The sequence below is a fragment of the Penicillium cosmopolitanum genome (assembly GCF_028827165.1).
Source record: "Penicillium cosmopolitanum strain IBT 29677 chromosome Unknown utg000008l:1.0-4398992.0:1.0-4402845.0, whole genome shotgun sequence".
Classification (NCBI taxonomy): Eukaryota; Fungi; Ascomycota; class Eurotiomycetes; order Eurotiales; family Aspergillaceae; genus Penicillium; species Penicillium cosmopolitanum.
The window spans coordinates 2,346,559-2,366,791 of NW_026622678.1; the positions used below are offsets into that span (position 1 = coordinate 2,346,559).

A 20,233-nucleotide genomic window follows, 5' to 3' on the forward strand; every position below is an offset into this window, starting at 1 on the left:
AAGATACTCTGTTCATCCACATTCCTCACGGCTTGGTAATCGAAATCCAAGGACTATAGCTCTCAACTTCTTAGCTACCTAATACTAGTACGCACCAGATGTAGTTTCTCACTGTGACCAGGTCACGGTGAACTAGACTGTAAATACCTTTCTGCTTGTGTAGAATCTTTGAATACTTTATATCAGCATGATGAAACTGCTGGTATATTAATACAACCCCCAGTGTATACAGTGGGAGGCCAAAATAACTCGTCCATCTCCACCTTCTCACCGCTATCAAGCTAACTGAGTATGTACTAGCGCTACTTCAAAAGCCTATAACATGTATTCTCTAAGCTAGGATAGGCAGAAAACGGGGCGTATTCTGCGGGCAGAATATTATGTAACTGTGGATATGGACGAGTTATTCTGGCTGTACCAGCCAAATCCGATTATGTCAGCTATGATGACATAATAACATGCGGTCTCTTATCGTCAACCCAAACCTTAGGAACCGCTTAGAATCTTTAAAAACACCAGCATTTGCTGACAACATGGCTTCTTTCCGACTGCAAGGATTCCAATCTATCCTGCGTGGCAACTCGCGTCTGCTGCGCACTCCTCAACGTCGCTGGGCGCAGGTTCACGATGTGCGCTTCCTAGCCTCTCACCACGACCCCAAGTATGTGCAGGACAAGTATCGGTCGAAGCTGGATCAGAAGGCCAAAGAGTAAGTCTTTTTGTGTATTCCCCTCTCCAATTAGATGCCCGCGAACCAATTACTGACTTCTCACAGGGAGGGTCATGGGTCAGTCGAGTCGTTGAAGGAAGCCTACAACGACAAGATCCAAAACCTCCGCCGTGAAGCATCGACCGTCGCAACCCCAGAGCCCAGCTCTCCGATGTCCAGCTCCGCAATCCCAGGCACGCCTCCCCCATTCCAAGCCCCTCCTCCTCCAGGTCAATCGAAGACCGAAAAGGCCGCACGCAGCGTCTCCGGCAGCAAAACCCCCATCAAGCCTCTCAGCTCATACCTGGAGCTCGACAAGTTCCGTGACCTGCCTCCCAAGGAGATCGAAGCCCTCTGGCGCCTTCGCCATGCCAACACCGCCACATCCATCTGTGCCGTCATATCCCTCGAAACATACCAGCGCATTGCTGCGGCCGCACGCCAAAACCCGCAATTCGTCCTCCCGGTGCCGGTCCAACAAACCGTCGAAGGTGAAGTAGAAGGCCAAACTGAGACTCAGAATGCCGCGGAAATTCACTTCCTGCAGTGGGGTTTCCATCCTCCGGCTGATGACTTTGTCGCTCCTTCGGGTGAAACCGCCAATACACACACTTCTACTGTCATCTTTACCAACCTTGGTGCTTTCAAGATGCACGGTACCTATGCGCAGCCTCACACGACTGTCACGCACTACCTTGACTTGGCGGATGATAAAGGTCTGGTCCTTATGCATGGCCAGGTCATGCCGGACAGTGGAGTCTCTAACGCGGACGCTACCTGGTTGATTAGCTGTCTGCAGCGCTTCTATGACTTTGAAGGCCAGGCTAATGGCCGCAAGGGCGAGCTGGTGAGGATGTTCACCCAGGGTGATGTTGAGAACTTCAAGATTGAGGAGCTGCTCGAGGAGAGTGAGAAGATCCACTAGATTCGGATATACTGTGGATCATTTGTACAACATCTGTTTTTGACGATCTAGATAGATATGGGCTAAGATTGGTTCAATCACATACAACTGTAACTATATTCAAAATATGCTACCTAAACTGATTCAGGCGGGTAAATATCTGTAAACTCCCTGTAAAATTTCAAATGAACTTGAATCTTTCCAAATTTATGTCCTCTTCAAGTTTGCTTGTTACTAGTAAAATCTACTACTTCACACGCTTCATAACAGCACCTGTCAAAGGAAACTCAACAGCAGTCACCTTCTCATCAACGAGCGTAAAAACAAACAAGTCCACCGGTCCCTCCTGATCAAGAGCCATCCACATAAACGAATCATCAAACAAACCGCCTTTGCCCCCCTCAACAGCAGCCCGAGGTTCCACCGGCTTAACGCCTGGCTTAACCCCACGATGCGCAATACGCATCGTCCCTTCAGTCCTATAAAGAGAAGACAGCGACCTGGAGACCGAGTTCAAACCAGTCGGATAGAGACGATAATGGGGACTATCACGAGCATTTTTTCCTTTCAACCAGAAAGACTTCAATCCCAAGCCAGGATGACCACGGTCAACGCTAAGCGTGACATTATTACCAGAATTCTTCTCATCAACGAACGTACCAGCCAGGTTTCGGACTGCATTCTCGGCCGCAGCGTGTTCGGCCGCTGGAATGAATGTCTCCCGACAAGATTGCGAAGCGGCCAGCGTGCCGGTGTAGCAGTTTCACCAGCGATCAGGATATTGTATCCGATACCTTGATCCGGTGATAGAGCGAAGATGGCTGTGTAGTCGATATTCCCACCAGCCTTCGTGTAAAGGTCGGAGACTCGGGTTCGGTTTGAGTCGGGCGTGACGGGGATTTCAAGGCGGGAGATTTCCCACGGTGCGCCGACTAGTTCGACTAATGTTCCTGTTGCGCTGCGAGGCTTCATCCATTCGGAGATTGTGGGACCGGAGAGGAGTTCTGAATTTAGGATTGAGAGACCTGCTTTGCGGAGGTCGGCTGTGTTGGAGTAGATGCTTCCGGTGCTGTATTTGATATTGGAAGTTAGGGCTGATGTTCTGTTCTGTTCATGCTGTAGTTTATATTGGGGGATTGGAATGACTTACGATGCGACGATTTCAAGATCCTGGCCCCATGCTGTCATGTTCAGTGATGATTTATGAGCAACGGAAGTGCGATCGATGACATTGAGGTTAGAGCCCTTTGGTACTCGGGTCGATGTGTTGGTCATCCCCAGGGGTTTCCAGAGAAGCTCTTCGAAGCTGTCTGTAACAGACTTGCCAGATAGCCGGGCAAGGACTTGGCCTAAGACTGCAAAGCCCCCATCTGAATAAATGGCGCTGTGATACGGAGCGATGACGGGCAGTCGCTTCTCACGGAAGAATGTAAACAGGTCTGTTATATCATGTGTTAGTCTCATAGACGACGAGAGAGGTATCTCCACCGACCTTCGGGTTTATATTCTGATGGATTTTCGGGGTCCAGATATGCCTTGAAAAAATCTAGACGAAATAAGTTAGAATCGACATGCGAGTGGCTATATCAGATAGATCTCACCGGCTATACCGCCCGAGCCGGCTTGCTGAGCAGCCAAAGCTCCCACAGTAATATCTTCCCAGCGAACACTATCCAGAGGATTACCGGAAGAAGAATTATTCGCGAGCTCGGGAAGGTATTTGGTTACAGGGTCACTGAAAACCCCCATTCCGGCCTTTGCAATGATTGCGTAGACAGTAAAGAGCTTAGTGACGCTCCCAGTACGCGATATCGTATGATCATTCAATTCGCCAGATGTGAGGGTTTCCTTCGACTTTTCTCCGACGTGCGAGTAGCTAAAAATAGTATCGTTTGTTGCGGCTGAATACACATCGATGGTAAATGCCAAGTCTTTGCGATCCAGTTTGCCAGACTCGAATAGGTTATCGAGAAGACTTGGAAATACCTTTTTCGCATTTTCTATGGCCCTTGAGGATGATGGGTCGAAGTTGGAAATGAAGGATGGTCCGATTAGGGGGGACATCATCGCTGGCGATGATTCGGGCGGTTGTGCTTAGGGCGAAACCTAAGATAGATCCGATTATGACTTTTTCTAAATGCATTGTGTCTTGACTCTTTGTTGTGAGGGTGAATCTCACACGACACTTTCGATTGAATGGAAAAGGCTGATTGTCTTTCTATCTGGATTACAGACAATCTTATATAACTTCGGCCAAGTGGCTCGAGCATTACTATGACAATCTGAAATGCATGTCAGCGAAATCGAGTTCCTGGCGGTGCTAGCTTGGCAGACGTAGATTTACTTTCTATAAATTCGTACAGTGGACGAATCAGCACCTGTTAAGCACAACGTACGTCAAGAAAGAGAAGTAAGTGCGGAGTTGATACCCACTTGGCGTGCGTGGCGGAGAACCCTAATCCTTGGACCCCAAACTGCCGGCGCGACATTTGTCCCAGAAGGGAACTCCAAGGTTGGGCAGCAGTGGCGGTTCAACTATAAGGTCGCCTAGATGACATCACATTCTTTAAAAGCACCTGATTTAATCCCTCCAAGGCTATTGCCAGCAAATCGAGGCTCGTAGTAGAGTCCATGAGGGCCATACGTTGCGCCCGCCATGTGCTTTTGGCAAGGCGTTTTTCTATTCTTATTTTACACTGGCATATGGCTCGGGGTTCGAGCTGCCGTTAGGCATACGGCGACCATTTTAAAAGAAAGAAGCATGTGGGATGACTTATTATATTTACAGAATAGCAGCCCGAAAAGGAAATCATGTACCAATCCAACACCGACCCAAAATCAAATAATCAAACATAGAATTCAAAGACAAGACATGAAGAGAACGCCGGGAAACAATACAAATCCCATAAGCGCGACGCCGGCGGAGAGTGCTGGGGTGAGCAGTCAAGTAGATTGTAGCGGGGAATGAGTCGGTTGGTGGAGAAAATGAATACAAAGGCCTGGTCTTGTCTTGCAGTCGTGAGAGGGGGTATCATTAAGGGAGGTGGGCTAAGACAGCCGAGACCGGATACTGTAGCTGTGAAGTACTGTCGAGTTTGGAATGGAAAAGCGGATCATTTTTCGTCGGTCATGACTTCCTCTGTGACGAAGGAGTGAATGTGGTCGAAGTAACCTGGTTCGGCGACGGAATCGTTGTGTCCACCATTTGGTAATGTGCGCCAGATCTTGCGCTCGGATTTACAGACGGAGAATAGCTGGGTCATGTTGGTGGGTGGAACAAGTTCGTCCTTTAGTCCGCTGAGGAAGAGGATTGGAATATCGGTGATCCTCGGCAGGGTATCTTCACTGGACCAGTACTGATGGCATAAACGGGCAAGATAGCGTGCTGGTGGAAAGACACTGGGAGATGGTTGTCAGAGCCGGATATAAACTGGGAAGAGGCTTTTGTTGTGTTTACTCACCTGGGAATCAACTTGCGGATACTTAAAAAGGTATTCTCGAGAACCAATCCACTAATATCCCCCTCTTCCTGGTTGGTTGCGACGAGGTTGATAGCCACGGCGCCACCCAAACTTTGGCCATAGACGACGATCTTGGTGTCTCTTGTCTCGGGGCGTTGTCGTAGGTAGTCTAATCCAGTCTGGGCGTCGATCTTCAGACCAGCTTCGTCAGGGGTTCCCGTCGACATACCATACCCTCTATATTCAAGCATGAACACATTGCAATGCAAGGTATCTTGGAGAGCTTTCGCAATGGGAACCCGGTGGCCAATGTTTCCAGCATTACCGTGGAACATGAGAACGGTGAGGTTGCGCTGACGACGGCCCATCGGAGGACGAAGGAAGAGCGCATGAAGGGATTCACCATCGGGGGTAGGAATCTGTAGGTCTTCGAAGTCCTTGATACCGAATTGTCGGGGGCTGGGGACGTTGGTTCGAGCATCGGCAGGAACACTGCGGGGATATATCAATTCGCTGTGAGGTGGTTAGAATGGGAAGTTAAGCTTGAGAGGTTGAAGAGTTAGAGTACAGCCGTAGCTACTCACTTCTGCTTGAAGTATAATAGACCACTAGCGACGACAGCCAGACCGGATGAAGCCAGGACAGGCAGACGTAAGAACTGCATGGTGTTGTTTGCCATGGCACTGATGCTCCAGGATGGGGGCGGAGGAGGGGATTCGGACATGGCGAGTCCCGGTAGAGGTGGGCGCAGTTCTAGGCCGAGTCTGTGAATATAGGTGTAATCTGAAAGAGTGACTTTTGAAGTTGGAAGAGTAGAGAGTGGAATTCGATGTATCAGCCAAGGAGTTGACTTTGCGGGGGGGAGGAGAGAAACAAAGTGTTAGATCTAGGCTGAGGCTGCCTTCACCGCCCGGACGCGTGGGAGCTTCTGCTGCCTTTGGATAATCAACCACCTCCACCTTCACCTCCATCACCCCATCAACTTTTTGTTACTCTTACTCCCTTCTCATCTTCTCATCTTCTTTGTCCTCTCTTCCTTTGGATAAGCCCTATACTCAATATTCTCAACAATTCAGCACAATGGTCGCACCACACGGCGTCACCGGCATGCTGGGTGAAGGTCAGTCGAGCTAATCGTCATTCATCATCCGCAGCTAACCCGCCTCCCTCCTCCAGATGGCATCCACGTCGATATGCAGCACTTGAAGAGTGGTGAGGTCAAGTAAGTTGGAGTTGCACTGCCCCTATCATTATGATTGATCGAAGAGAAGGATGTTTACTAACCGCTTTTCCAGCCTGGGTACCTCGATGTGAGTCCAAGCTCCAACCAGCTACAACAAGCTCCCTTTAGCTGTCTTCAGCTTCCCCCGACTTCCCATCTAATCAATCACCTACAGTATGGCCATCAACTTCAAGGACGGAGTCATTCTCGGCGCCGACAGTCGCACAACCACCGGAGCCTACATTGCCAATCGAGTCACCGACAAATTGACACAGGTACACGACACCATCTGGTGCTGCCGATCCGGGTCGGCGGCTGACACCCAAGCCGTCGCAGACATTGTCTCCTACCACCTCAACATGTACGGAGTGACCAACAACGAAGCCCCCAGCACACAGGTCGCGGCCTCGCTTTTCCAGGAACTGTGCTATGAGAACAAGGATGCCCTGAGGTGAGTGAAGCCGACCGCTGGGATAGCACCCTGCCGATCAGCTACGCTGGTGATTCATCTGCTAACCCAGGATAGTGCTGGTATCATCATTGCCGGATATGATCCCCGACACGGTGGCCAGGTGTACTCCATACCGCTGGGAGGATCGCTACACAAGCAGTCGTTCGCGATCGGCGGCTCAGGCTCCACCTACATCTATGGTTATACGGACGCACACTGGCGGGAGCAAATGACCGAGCAAGAGGGAATTGACTTTGTGCGAAGTGCCTTGCAGGAGGCGATTAAGTGGGATGGCAGCTCGGGCGGCGTGATTCGTCTGGTGGTCCTGACCAAGAAGGGAGCAGTGCGACATCTGTACCTGCCGGACAATGGGTACACGGGGCCTGGCGTGACCAATTAATGATGTACTAATAGATGCATATTGTCTGAAATGAATGGATTGGATTGGATTGGATTGGATGGAGTTGATGGTAGATCCTCGGCAAGAAGCATTCATTGTAGATGACAGCACTGACTGGGCTGTCAGGACTGACAGCAGTCAGGGCTGAGACTTTTAAGTTACATTATTGACTAGTTCTCGTCCCTCTAGTTCCTCGTCTCCCTACTGCTGATAAAGTATGGGATTCTGATCATGTTGATCCCGCCACTTTATACTTCCAATGGCATCGGACTTGATATCTCCACTCACTACCACGGGTGTCCACCCTGAGCTGTCATTGGATACTAGTAAGAGTTGACACCCTCTGGGCAGAGGCAGAACCTCGAGATCCTATTAGTTAATTGCTTAGGGTAATATACCGAGTGGGCACACAGTCATATCGGTGAGGCTTGATGTGATACGGATCTATCCGGAGCAATGCAGTGTAGTAGACAGTGCAGTACAGCAGTGCAAGGAGAATTATGTAGTAGAGTAGAAAAGAAGAAGAGTAAACCTTGGAATGTCATTTCATGTAAAAGCCCGTATAATTTGGACAGGTCGAATAGTACTCTGCTAGTAGTCCTCTAGTATAAGCAAACCACCACCAAAGCAGTCCAAACGGGAATCCCCTATCCTTCCACTTCCCTTCCGCTTCCACTTCCCTCCTTCACCTCCCTCTTCTAACTACTTCACTTCACTTTACTTCACTTTACTTCACACTTCTCAACCACTTCACCAATCCATTCATCTCCTTTGCCCATCTGCAATGGCTGGCTCCACCCAACATCAGTGAACAAGCTCCAGTGCGCTGATCACAAAACCTGGAAAATCGCCGGGTCTAGCTTTTCGTCATCCAAGGTAAACCCCCTCCTTTCCTTTCCTTCTCTCCACCTTCTGCTTTCTGCTTTCTCCCCTCCTGAATCATCGAGAGTCAACGTCAAACTCAATCTCTCATATAACCTCTAATTCATCCCCTCACAGTCATTGCGACATTGCAACGTCCTGGAGACATCCAGCATATCGTGGCATCGTTGACAGCTGTAACATCCCATCGTGATATTGCCACAGAAACCAGTTCAACCACTCCAACCACTAAACTCAACTCCTCCCTCCGGATACTCCACCCCCATGGAATGAGCGTTGTGATCATCCCCCACCACGTGTCGGATCCCATCGATCGCAAGATGCTGGGAGGTTACCAGGACGGATACTCACGTCCTCGGGATGGCTCTAGATCGAGCTCCTCCAACACGACCCCCACCTCGACCGCCCCGCCAACCGTAGGCTCTGCTCGGCTTGCTGCGCAATCCAACGATGTCCCCGCCTACATCAATTCCCAAACTCCCACCTATCACCCTCACTCTCACCCCCAAACCCCAGACTCCCACTTCCCTCCGCCGTCCATGACCTCTCACTCTAGTTATGGGATTCAACCCGACCATTCGTCTGCCTCCAACCCTCAACATGCCTACGCCCACCAGTCCCAGCCGAGCCATGCCTCAACCGACCAGGACAATGACCACCCTATGACCTCCGGCCCTTCGACCTACGCTCAAAACTCCCCCGAATCCCCGCGATTACACCCGACCTCCCGCTCCATGCAATCCGTACCTGGCTCCGAAGCCAACTCCCCGAGTCGGATCCGTGTCCAGAGCTTGTCGCACATCCAGAGTCTAGCCAGCGAAGACTTCCTCGCCCAGTCGCAGAGATCACATCTCCCCGGCCATGGACTCCAACCGCGCAAATATGAGATCAGCTCGATGCCCGTCACTGATATCATCGAGATGGTCGCTGGCCTTCTCACCAAAATTACCACCACCAACGATAAACACCACGAGGATATCCATCGCCACATTCCACCTCCCGACGGGACAAGCAATCTAAGTCCACAAGCGACCAGCGTTCTTGCCTTCCACGGCAAAAACGTTCCCAGCATTACCATCCTCAGCTATCTCACCCGCATACATAAATACTGCCCTACCACATACGAGGTCTTCCTCAGTTTGCTGGTCTATTTTGACCGTATGACCGAGCTGGTCAACCAGGACCAGTCACAAAATTGCTGGGAAGGCTCCTCGATTGAACCATCCGGATCATCCGACAGCCAACGTCAACGTCAACAACACCAACATACACCGGATCACGCGATAGTAACCCCGCCATCATCCACGCGAATGACCGCACAGGACCCAAAGAGTCCCAACTCCTCCATATCACCCGGTTTATATCCCCAAGGCGAAGACGGAAACCTCTCCCACTTTTTCGTCGTCGATAGCTTTAATATTCATCGACTGGTCATCGCAGGCGTGACCTGCGCGAGTAAATTTTTCTCCGACGTGTTCTATACCAATTCCCGATATGCAAAGGTACGTCATTCATCTCCACTCCATCTCGGTAAATGTTCAATTCCACGCAAGGGACATCCACTTATTTTTTTTTCCGGAATCATGCAGGTCGGCGGCCTCCCATTAGTAGAGCTGAATCACCTTGAGCTCCAATTCCTCCTGTTAAACGACTTCCGTCTCGCAATCCCAGTTGAAGAACTGGAGGCCTACGGTACAATGCTAGTAGAATTCTACGCGCGGGAAGTTGTCGCGCAACAAGCCCAGGAGCGCGCGATGGCCATACCAAGAGCCATCAACCCGTCCTCAGATCCGCACTCAGAGGCCATGTATATGCGCTCCTCCCGCGATAAACGACAACCAGGTCTAGGGCAAACACCCACCCCGCCCTAAATCAATTGCATCCTATACTGCCCTGCTTTGTCCTTCCATGTCCTACCTTTATCCAAGGCAAGCCTTGGGTATCTGCTCGACTCGACTCTCATGACACGCTGAGCGTTCATTAAATAAAGACTTTGGTTCTGCAGGTGGCTTCCGGTCAAATAGACCCTTGTCGCCAGCCTTCCATCCCAATTCCTCTTTCCGCTTCCGCCTTCATTTTTACCCACTACTTCCACATTGCTTCATTTGTCATGACCTGTATAGACTTTGACTTAGCCGGTGCTGGCTGATCGGGCTCTCATCTCTTCTGCTCACTTCTCTCTCTATTCCCCTTCTTGCACTTTTCCATACATTACATATCTATGGGCTCTTTCTTGTGGGATCCATGTTTTGACGGGCTATTTATTTTCTTTGTTCTCTCCCCCTTTTTGTTTACTTTTTATCTTCTCTCTTATTCGTCATGGTTTGGTGTTGCCGGTGTCTCCTTTTTTTCACCCGTTTTTTTTTTGCATTGTCGCTTGGCGGATTCGTTTTTTTGGTTATAGCCTCGTGAATATCACATTCCATTCGGATTTTGTTTCCGTAGCTGTAGGCTACTAATGTGTGGCTTCTGCAAGCCTGTAATAGTACTAGTGCTAGTGCTAGTAGTACGAGTATGTAAAGCTTAATTTGTCTGATGGTATACCCTGGACTCGTGTTCGTACTAGTACTAATGGGGTTTCTGCGCATATATGCGCAGAAACCCCATTAGGCATTGACGTAGACTTCAAGTCCGTCTATTAATAGCTACTCGGGGATAATCGCGAAAATAGCTAGTACTAATAGTAAAATATCGGACATTCCTCGCCAAATTCAAGCAAGGTTCAAGTTCTTTTCGTACATTGCCCAGGGGAATGCTATGCCCATGTGGTCTTAAGGCTGTCAGCCGGGCCTTTGAACTTGAACCTGCGCAGTACTAGTACCTAGTAGGTAGTACATTGAGGTAAGTTCCAAAGTTACTAAGTTACTACTAGTACTAGTAGTGGCTTGAGCCTGAGTCTCTGAGTCTCTGAGTCCGAGTCCCCTGGAACCTCGGGCCCCAGTATCGATTCCCGACACGGAGGTCGGAAGCTTCCAGCAGCAGGATATATTTTGGTCTCGAGTCCGTTTTTCTTCAAACACGTAGTCTAGTATAAACTTGAAGTACGCCATGAGTTATTATTGCAAATAAATCGTTCTTAAATCAACTATACTCGGAGAATGTAATGAAATGGTGGACTAGTATGCAGTTAGGTTGGGGTGGGGGGAGGGGGGAGCTCAGGCCGCTTGGGTATAGATCCATGTCGGCCATCTTAGAGTCGGCATTATTTCCAAGGTTACAACCCCAATCACAATATACTTCGGTATTTTTATTTGTAATGACCTGCTGTTGCAGATTTTTATTTTTATTTTTTTACAATTGCAACTAGAATATGAAGACCTGTGGGATCAACGCCGAAAATGACCACTTATAAGGCCAGAAACGGCTGCCTTTCCACCCATAACTTACGGAGCTATACCAAGGTAATACCCGCCTCCATGCAGATGGACCAGCAGCTTTTACCATCCTTAATCAGATGGTACTTCTGACAGCTGGTGACAATACCAGGTTTCTGGGGTGTTGGGCCTGTAGTGGCTGATGGCTGGGGGGCCAAGGTGGCGACTGTGCTGGGAATATGCACACAGACAAAGTAGTCGAGCTAAAGGTTTGAGCATTCTATACTGGTTGCTAGGTTATGATCTTTGTAGTAGCCCTATTTCCATGAAAGCTATGGAGAAAAGGAAAGACTTACTCGTGTTGGCTTGGCTGTTCCAGCTCTTGAACTATACTTCAGTAATACTATGCTTCTTGGTAATGGCATTACACTGGTCTCCGGATGAGACCTTATAGGAGCCATCACAGTTGGATGCAATGCTGGGTATAGTGGGAGAGTTGCTGGGAGCGGAATCGGTGGTTGTTGGCTGGATGTGGTGTCGGTGGTGGTTGTTATGCTCGTGGATGGAATTGGTTTATTCGTGGTGGCACTGAATATGCAGTAAGACTATTAGATTTGGGCAGGTGATGTCAGGGTTTACCTTCTGTAAGTTTGCCACTGACAGTCTCTAGCTGCTGGGAAAGCTAGCTCATGTAGCCCCGGCGCCAGCAGTGGTTGTGAAGTTGCAGTTGACAGTGTGGGGAGCCAGGGCTATACCTATTGCTGGGACTGTTCTGATGGTGAGAAGAGCTGTGAGATGTATTGTGTGAGGCTTGAATTTGGGCTTTGTAGAGAAAGAAAGTGTTAGTGAAAGTTTCTTGCAGGGAAATTCTAGGGTCGTATACTTATAGACTCTGGGTCAATCTGGATGAATGAATGTTTAATCTCTAAGTATGGCTTTTCTATAGCCTTATATAGTAGTTTGAGGTCCTACTAGTGGTGAGGATACCTTACTGCCTGGCCTTATCTATCTTATCTTATGGTATTTACTACTTCTATAGTTACTACTTCTACTAAATTAGCGCACTTCATTACTACTTCCCACCTAGCTGAAGCTCTAAAGTTCTTGGCTCATTTTTACAATACTATACTTATCATATTCGGTATTACTGACTAGTGTGTGAACCTGGTCTTACTGTATGCCGGTGGTGAAATGGAGGATTGTAGATATGAAAGTGCCAAGTATGTATGTACAAGCCTATATGCACCGAACAATGGGGATAAATTACCCGAAGAGAGCCGTAGGGTCACAGGAGCCTATGGGGTCTGTGTGTATTTGCTAGTTAGCGTTGACTACTCGAACTAGGCACTGTAACACTGCAACTGGCCACGGAAGCCGAAAGCCAAGGGCTTGGCAGGGGGCGGCCCCAAATCCGCGCTGCTCGGCGCACTGCAGAGGCAAACTTCCAGGGTCTTTAGCCCAGTTGTTGATACTGGACCATGAGCTGCCAAGCCGCCACTTGTATACGGGCAAGGACTAAGGTCTCACATGGACTTCCAACCCCTGCACCCACTTAATTGCCTTCGGAGTCTATCTGAGAGGTGGCCGCCGATATTCTTTTTAATCTTACCTTCACTGTTTACCAATTTGGTTCCCTGTTTTGCAGATTGTCCTAAATCTGCGGGTTTAATCTCGCTCCTATCTTTCCGCGGTCAAATTCGAAGGTCTGACTCGCCCTCATCATGCACATTCCAACGACGATCTGGATGCTCGCTGCCTATCTGGGGACCGTGATCAACGCTTCTGATGTACTCGAAGTGAATCTGGTTTTTCCGCGCAATGAAACATATGGGCCCAACGAAACGTTCCCTATCGTCTTTGCGTTCAAGAATTCCGAGCGCGCGAGACACCTAAACCCCTCAATCAGTTACAGTCTAAGGGACGAGGATGGGGGCAAAGTCTACAACCTGTGGAATGAACTCCAATGGGTAAACTGGACAGACCAGGAAACCTATTTTGCCCACAGATTCGCCGACTCCTTGAATACTGAGGGTCGTTGGAGCGTACTCTGGACCCTAGGCTGGGATAGTTGCAACTTAGAATTCCCCGAATACGGCAACGAGGTGATCAGCAACACTACTACTAAGAGAACCATGTTCACCATCAGCAACTCTGCCCTAAAGCTGGACCCTGTTGCTGCTACGGCCAACAAGACATGTACCGGGCAACCAGGCGTGGCGATCAATGTGACCGACAAAACCAAGTATGTCAACAGCGCACTTTGGGAGGGTGGTAAATACACCAACCATACATGCGCCGTGGTGGCACCCTCCCCGACTCCTTCAACGAATCCTTGTCGGAGCCAAATTGACAAGACCACTCTCGCAAGCATGGAGGCCTCTAGATTGGCCCGTTACTGTGATCTCTACTTCAACGAGCCAGCCGAGTGCCCGGATCAGAAGAGTGCCGCCCAACCATTGGCGGTGGCGGGTCTCTCCTGCTTGCTAGGCCTTACTGGGGCGTTAGGTTTCTTTCTTGTGTGACCAGGCAATTCTCTTTGAATGATTGACTTCCTACTGCTGCAGAGTCTTGATTATCCGAGTCCATTCTTTTGTCCATATTTTCCATACACCCTACTTGATATAATTCAATTCAATACCCAAATGTTGCATTATCGGCCCACATCATCCGTATCTTAAAATCTGTTACGTTGGCGCACGTCCTTCGCTTGTATAGAGTTGCCTGTCATCTAGAGCTAATATCAGTCACTAGACCTTCAATTTGGAAGCAAGGAACTTTGTCCCTACAAGCTACATCAAACTGCTCTTGGCGGCAGATTCGTAAATGCCGACATCACACACAGCTCTTGGCATTGTCCTACCCAAGAAGGCTACACGGCCTAATCAGGGTTCATATCAAGATTGGACCCCTGGTGGTCCGATCAGTAGAAGAATAATACAATTAGCATTCCTCAAATCGATCTTCGCTTGTTTAAAAGGTCGAATGATTTGGGTCGGGCTAGATCAGGGGTCGCGGTGCCATCCTAGAGCCCAGGGACAGGCTATGTTCCATGGAATTATTTTGATTTCTTCCCCTTGTATACTTTAGCGACACTCATTATTCAAGTTCTTCTTCTCTCAGAGTCGCTATATGGTTATGGAATGCTGTGCTATAGAAACATGACTTAAATTCTTGTAGAACTTGGTATATGTGATTCTTTGTAGATACTATAGATGAGGAATGCAGTTACTAGCAAACATAGCTATTAGTCGGGTTCACTAATTTTTATTTCAAATCTTCCAAGGTTCAAGATTGATAGCAGCAAGGCAGAGGCTCTTGGCACTGTTGGTCCAATTGGTTCAGCCACATTCCTGGGCGCATTCCACGCATACTTCAATCCGCAACTGTTTTCCGGTGCCACTAGTAGTTGGTTGGGCTGGTTACCAAAGCTCTTGCTGGCATTCTATGGATGATATACGGTTAAACTCGTTGTGCACTGTTGTATATTTGTTTATTCAAAGATCGACTTCGGACATTTTCTACTTCATCAATTGAAGAATAAAAGTTTATCGTTCCTCCCGAGGTTCGTGGCGTTTTTGGCTTCTTCATTTTCCTTCGATTTAATTTAAAATCTATCTCTTTTCTTCTATTCTTTACGCTTGAATTATTCAAGATGCCTTCACGATGCGAGTTGTTCGCTTTGTCTACCTTACTTCTTCAGGCAATCGCTCATCCTGCACCTGCTGTACCCGAATCTTTTGATGATCTCAGCCAAAATGGCAATCTTGAGGTGCTTTTCAGCCAGGCCTTTGCCTACAAGCCTAGTCATGTTGCCCATCAATCCAGTGTTCAGTATGGAGGTGGTGGTCCCGACAACCATTGTGGGGAGGCGGCCACGAAGGAGGTGGCCATGAAGGAGGTGGAGGCGGATCAGGATGTCCTGGACCGACAGTTACGGTGACTTCTGATTGGTATGAATAAATATCTCCAAGTCCGAGCCAAGCAATTTCTAATTAAAAAACAGCCCTTCTGCACCTATAACTACTGTGACTATCACTACCGATGACAGTGGCAAGGGCACTGGAACCGTCACCGTCACCGTCACCGATACCGACACAGTCACTGACACAATCAGCCAATGCACTGCGACAATCACCACTGGCGATGCTGCAGCCGGTACCGTGACTGAAACCGAAACAGAGACAGATACTCTCATTTCAAGCATCACCGCATGTACTGCCACAACAACCGACTACACAACCGTCACAACCGATGGTCCAACAATCACCCAAACAGTAACAACCCCCGGTCCAACCGAGACCAAAACCACGACAGTCACCCAAGCCGCAGAGACCGTCACTCTCCCCGGATCCACCGAGACCAAGACCGAGACCAAGACGGACACAAAAACAACCACCAAAACAAGCACCGTGACCAACAACCAAATCGTCACCTCAGTCTCAACCAAAACCCAAACGAAGACCCTCGAAGTCACAAAGACTGTCACATCTGATGACTGCGGCGAGACCGGCGGCGGCACCGACGGCGGCGGTCTTGACTACGGCACCTGCTCGGATCCTACTATCAAGTGGGAGTACGGATTGGATGGCCGCACGGAGTATTCTTATACCACCAACAACCAGAAGGATTTCACTTTCGGATCATCGCCTACCATCGGTGCTCCCGAGGATTTGGTCTGCAATCGTCTAAGGACTCCTTGTAATGCGCCCCAGGCGACCATTGACAGGTGCTACGAGGCGGAGGATGCTACTGCCAACTTGTCCGGACAGGAAGCTGCGGATGTTTGGAATGCGATGATGACTTAGGTTTTGGCAATGACTGTTTAGTTCATATTTAGAATATTTGTATAATAGAATATTTTTAATTAATTTCTCAGATTGAGTTGGTAATTTCAATGTTAGTCAAGTACCTTAACACGCCGCCCGTGAAAGTATACCCATCCTGAGGTATGCTAAGATTCATCCCGAGCAGCAGCAAGTATAGCTAGGTAGCAACGTGGGACTGTCAGTTTCGTAAGTGCAACAATCGTAAATACCGACCATGATTATATCGTTCCCGCAAATTTGGAAACAAAAATAGTCTACGCCACTCCCTAACATATGCACTAACCAGGCCCAAAAGAATCTCTTGGTCGTCGCGCGACAACCAATACATCACTTTAGGCCTAGTGTGACTGTCCAGACTAGCTATGCCATCTTTCCTTACTATGAAATTTACTAGTCGGCGCGCATCTGGGACCGCGTCACTAGAGACTAAGCTGTTGAATCTGGACGCATTTTCTGGTTACTGATTCTTTAGAACTTTTGCTTTCTAGAGTGAGCAAAACGCCACGCTATGTGACAGAAGACGCGTGTGGGGTGTGTACTTATGAGCGAATCTTCAGGTTCTGCAGCGGCGATTGACGGGGGCAGAGCCTCACACCAAAAATACGGTGACGCTACTCTAGGCGTATTCCTAGTGTAAGTGTCAGGCCACCGCCGGCTGCTGCATGATAGTTGAGTGATTTTTTGGTAGGTGAAATTTCAGATCTGTGGAATCCGGAATTTGGGGCCGATCGAAATCGAAATGTCAAAGCGAGGGCCAGCCGGGGTAGTTATATGGCCGTGCCCGCGACATTCGCCATTGGCTAGGCTAATCAATCTCTTGGCTGCACCTCCGCCCAATGCCTCCGCCCATGCCTCCGGCCAGTCGCGATCGATTACGCCAGGGATAGTCTGCGCCCTAAATATCCTTATAAATTATCCTTTTCGATCTTCTCCAGGACTGAAAGTTCAATTCCAAGATTTCCGCTATTACATCGCAAGCCATCTCATTATTATTCAATCTGATATAGATTTGATCATCGCTCCACATCTGGTCTATAAAAACCTCTTCGGCAACCAAAAGCAAGTTCATGGAATGATTCAACCAGAAGGGTACTCTGTAAGCCCAAGTGCCTGCAGTGCCTTTGGAGAGGCTCTACTGGATACCACCTTGGCGGAGCTAGATCTTCTTGCTTGGGATCAGATACCGGCATTCCCAGATATTGCCCCGAGCTATGATGTGCCTAAGACGAACTTGACCTGGAATCCGGGAAATCAAGTCCCTATCTTTCAGAATACAACGGAAGGGCCAATTGCAAGCAAAGAAAACCCCTCCTACCACCAGCTTCAAAGGAAGACGAAGTATGTTGCGATATCATCTTTCGAAAGCTCGGCTTTGTATGGTGCTGATAAAAATTCATAACAGAACGGATTCCCAAATACTAATTTGCAAAGAGGAGGGATGCAAAAACACCAGCCCATTCTTTAATCGATATACGCTCAATCGCCATATTCAAACTCAGCATCGGGCGCCGGGGGCTTTCAAATGCCCTTACAAATGTCAGAAGGTCTTCAATCGCAAGGATAATATGAAACAGCATCTGCGAGCTGTCCACTGGGACAAACTTTGATCTATCTTGCAACCGGGAGTGTTTTATAAGTTTGAGCTTTTATGCTACCTCCTTTCTATGATTTAAAATTTCACAATACATTAAAAAGGATTTGGAACAAAGATAGCAGGTGTGTGATGGCGTATGATCAGGGATAAGGTTTCCTGGGGCCAGGTCGGGCTACAAATGGGCAGATTGAAGATTATGCGAGGGTAGTATAAGCCAAAGTTACTTCAAGTTATATTGCTCGTCATCTTCTTTGCTTGAATTGATAACTACTAATAGCCCAGCTGCCACAATCTTGCACCGTAATAGCTGCATATCAGTAGTGTACATCATGAACCTCATATATAAATCATTTGAATTATTCTCCCTTCGAAGGATAGAACCCATGCATTTGAGTACTGATATTGAAATCACGACCGGCAGCCGCATTACCTAAGAAGATAGGACCGCCACTTGATTCAATGGTCTTGTGCTTTCTATGGTTCGTGACGGGCGTAGCAGGTTCTGGTAACGACCGTGACTCGATTGTTTCAACCCATGCCCAGAGTTGGTCGCTCACAGCCACATAACCCTGATCTGTCTTGCCGCTGAATCGTGTCATCTGCATATGGTTACCGTGAATACTGCGATTTCCATAGTTATTCAGAATGGCTGAATAGTTCGGGACAATCTGGAAAGTGTGAGACTTGGTTTCCTCGACCAAATATTTAACCTGTACTAACCTTGCCGATTCCCTCGACCTCCAGCTCTTCATAGAAACAGAATATTTCTATAAGGTTGTTATCATTTCGACGGCGATCTTCTAGCATTCCATGAAACTCTTGTTGCAGATTTGCAAGCATTTCGGAGCCAGGTTTCAGGACACCGACAATCGCGCTATTTGAGGCCCGTAATACCTTGGCAAGACTGGCGAGAGGCTTCATGAGGTCTGCTTTCCCAGATCCAGCGTGTGGTGTGCCGAGAAATAAAATGCCGAAAGTACTAGAGAGTATGCTTTTGAAATATGAATGTGCCTCGCCACGGCATACCAATAGTGCTTGTTCGATCACAAGCCCCCCCTAAACTATGAGCGACAAAAATCAGAGGACGATGCTCCTAAATTTTGAGAGACTGGTCAGCTGTACAGATCTCTGTATGGGGGTTTAAAAGACTCGGGTGCACATACTGCGCCGGTCCTTTTCCGTCTCATCGCAAGCTCATGTGCGAAGGATTTTCCGTGGTCGCGCAAAGTATTAGAGCCAGCGATAGCTAGCGCGTGAACGATATCCGCATCGTAGCCGAATGTCATGATTCGTGCGTTGGGCAGATCTTCTTTCAGTAAGTCCTGGGGCCAGAATACGGATTCCCTTTTATGAGACCATGTCCAGGTTGTTTCTCGATTTCCTGTCAGTCCGTGGACAAAAACAATGCTGCGATGGAAGTGTGAGTGTTGAATCTGTCATAAAAGCAATGAGAAAGGATCATGTACTCTACAGTCGGATTAGGGGGGCTCATGAAGGAATTTGAGACCGTAATCTCCCTTGGTTGAGTATAGTTCGGACATCTTGGATGATACTTGAGGAAAGTCTCAGTCGGGAATTCTTCCCTTATATTCTCTTCCTTATATTCTCTCGCTTATGGTCTCTCGTTTTCATTCTCTGTCTTCTCGAAAGTTGAGGCTCGCGAGAGGGGCAATGCAAGCCGAGCAAGGTGATAGGTTCGTTTTGTAAGCGTTTGCTGGAAACTGCAGCTGACACGAGTAGGCTCAGCCCGAGGAGTTTCTTTTGCCCGGGCAAATAACTGAACCTAGCACCCAGGGAACAGAGTCCCAGCACTCTCTATCTACCCCACCAGGAGCGGCTGGCTTCACACGTCCGAAAACTTTTCATATTTGCCTTCGCTGGTCAAGTAAACTGGAAACGTCAACATGGCCTCCTCCGAGGGGCAAATAACGACAAATCAAACCGAAGGCGGGGCGATCTTTGGGAATCTCTCGTCGAACGGTGACATCAACATCAGTATGTTCTGTATAATCTGGATTTTGGCGACTTCGGAAACCTAACATGAGACGAGCAGTCCATACCACAATCCAAAACCTAGCCAACAATATAAATGCTGCCTTCGTCGCCTCCTCCTATCCAGATATGTTTGACCGGGTCCAACACGAACTCGACCAGTTAATGCCCTCCCTCGGAATTGCGGTCGCAAAATATCCCGAATTCAAAAAAGACGACCAATATTTTCCTGCACTAAAGAAAGAGTTTCAGCAATGTCAAGAGGTCCTGAACGACCTGCAGGAGTTGCAAAAATACTATGATGACCTCCCATCCCACTCCAGAGTTGCATGGGAACGCACTGGAATAGGCGCAAGCAGTCTGACCGGGATGCAAGCCCGAATCACATCTTCGAGGCAAACATTCACGATGCTGAATACGCAGTTGATTAGGTGAGTTTGATGATTGCTGCTTCATATCCTACTTATTCATTGCCCAA

The 20,233-nt window shown here is 48.5% G+C and overlaps 11 protein-coding genes across 11 annotated transcripts; 7 read left to right on the plus strand and 4 right to left on the minus strand.

The window, feature by feature from the left end:
- Positions 1-533: 533 nt before the first annotated feature.
- N7509_007455 (ATP11 family protein) lies at positions 534-1,634 on the plus strand (the record flags this gene model as incomplete). Its single annotated transcript, XM_056632092.1, has 2 exons — positions 534-709; positions 776-1,634. The coding sequence occupies 2 exons, from the start codon at positions 534-536 to the stop codon at positions 1,632-1,634; spliced, it is 1,035 nt and encodes a 344-aa protein (XP_056487643.1).
- A 226-nt stretch (positions 1,635-1,860) lies between these two features.
- Positions 1,861-3,677, minus strand: N7509_007456 (serine hydrolase domain-containing protein; the record flags this gene model as incomplete). The annotated part of the gene is made up of 5 exons (XM_056632093.1): positions 1,861-2,318; positions 2,381-2,682; positions 2,764-3,052; positions 3,106-3,159; positions 3,215-3,677. The coding sequence occupies 5 exons, from the start codon at positions 3,675-3,677 to the stop codon at positions 1,861-1,863; spliced, it is 1,566 nt and encodes a 521-aa protein (XP_056487644.1).
- A 1,049-nt stretch (positions 3,678-4,726) lies between these two features.
- Positions 4,727-5,798, minus strand: N7509_007457 (alpha/beta hydrolase; the record flags this gene model as incomplete). Its single annotated transcript, XM_056632094.1, has 3 exons — positions 4,727-5,012; positions 5,075-5,587; positions 5,659-5,798. The coding sequence occupies 3 exons, from the start codon at positions 5,796-5,798 to the stop codon at positions 4,727-4,729; spliced, it is 939 nt and encodes a 312-aa protein (XP_056487645.1).
- Positions 5,799-6,154: 356 nt separating this feature from the next.
- pre3 (proteasome core particle subunit beta 1) lies at positions 6,155-7,147 on the plus strand (the record flags this gene model as incomplete). Its single annotated transcript, XM_056632095.1, has 5 exons — positions 6,155-6,194; positions 6,251-6,296; positions 6,370-6,384; positions 6,472-6,747; positions 6,823-7,147. 5 exons carry the CDS (start codon positions 6,155-6,157, stop codon positions 7,145-7,147), a joined length of 702 nt encoding a protein of 233 aa, XP_056487646.1.
- Positions 7,148-8,298: 1,151 nt separating this feature from the next.
- On the plus strand, positions 8,299-9,900 carry N7509_007459 (putative cyclin-dependent protein kinase complex component; the record flags this gene model as incomplete). Its single annotated transcript, XM_056632096.1, has 1 exon — positions 8,299-9,900. The coding sequence occupies one exon, from the start codon at positions 8,299-8,301 to the stop codon at positions 9,898-9,900; it is 1,602 nt and encodes a 533-aa protein (XP_056487647.1).
- Positions 9,901-11,420: 1,520 nt separating this feature from the next.
- Positions 11,421-12,092, minus strand: N7509_007460 (uncharacterized protein; the record flags this gene model as incomplete). The annotated part of the gene is made up of 3 exons (XM_056632097.1): positions 11,421-11,606; positions 11,700-11,931; positions 11,983-12,092. Coding segments are annotated over 3 exons (528 nt in total), but the record flags the coding sequence as incomplete, so codon positions are not given.
- A 972-nt stretch (positions 12,093-13,064) lies between these two features.
- On the plus strand, positions 13,065-13,865 carry N7509_007461 (uncharacterized protein; the record flags this gene model as incomplete). Its single annotated transcript, XM_056632098.1, has 1 exon — positions 13,065-13,865. The coding sequence occupies one exon, from the start codon at positions 13,065-13,067 to the stop codon at positions 13,863-13,865; it is 801 nt and encodes a 266-aa protein (XP_056487649.1).
- A 1,130-nt stretch (positions 13,866-14,995) lies between these two features.
- On the plus strand, positions 14,996-16,148 carry N7509_007462 (uncharacterized protein; the record flags this gene model as incomplete). Its single annotated transcript, XM_056632099.1, has 2 exons — positions 14,996-15,279; positions 15,347-16,148. 2 exons carry the CDS (start codon positions 14,996-14,998, stop codon positions 16,146-16,148), a joined length of 1,086 nt encoding a protein of 361 aa, XP_056487650.1.
- A 760-nt stretch (positions 16,149-16,908) lies between these two features.
- Positions 16,909-17,568, plus strand: N7509_007463 (uncharacterized protein; the record flags this gene model as incomplete). Its single annotated transcript, XM_056632100.1, has 1 exon — positions 16,909-17,568. One exon carries the CDS (start codon positions 16,909-16,911, stop codon positions 17,566-17,568), a length of 660 nt encoding a protein of 219 aa, XP_056487651.1.
- A 551-nt stretch (positions 17,569-18,119) lies between these two features.
- On the minus strand, positions 18,120-19,049 carry N7509_007464 (uncharacterized protein; the record flags this gene model as incomplete). The annotated part of the gene is made up of 3 exons (XM_056632101.1): positions 18,120-18,431; positions 18,484-18,819; positions 18,927-19,049. The coding sequence occupies 3 exons, from the start codon at positions 19,047-19,049 to the stop codon at positions 18,120-18,122; spliced, it is 771 nt and encodes a 256-aa protein (XP_056487652.1).
- Positions 19,050-19,803: 754 nt separating this feature from the next.
- On the plus strand, positions 19,804-20,190 carry N7509_007465 (uncharacterized protein; the record flags this gene model as incomplete). Its single annotated transcript, XM_056632102.1, has 1 exon — positions 19,804-20,190. The coding sequence occupies one exon, from the start codon at positions 19,804-19,806 to the stop codon at positions 20,188-20,190; it is 387 nt and encodes a 128-aa protein (XP_056487653.1).
- Positions 20,191-20,233: the final 43 nt, after the last annotated feature.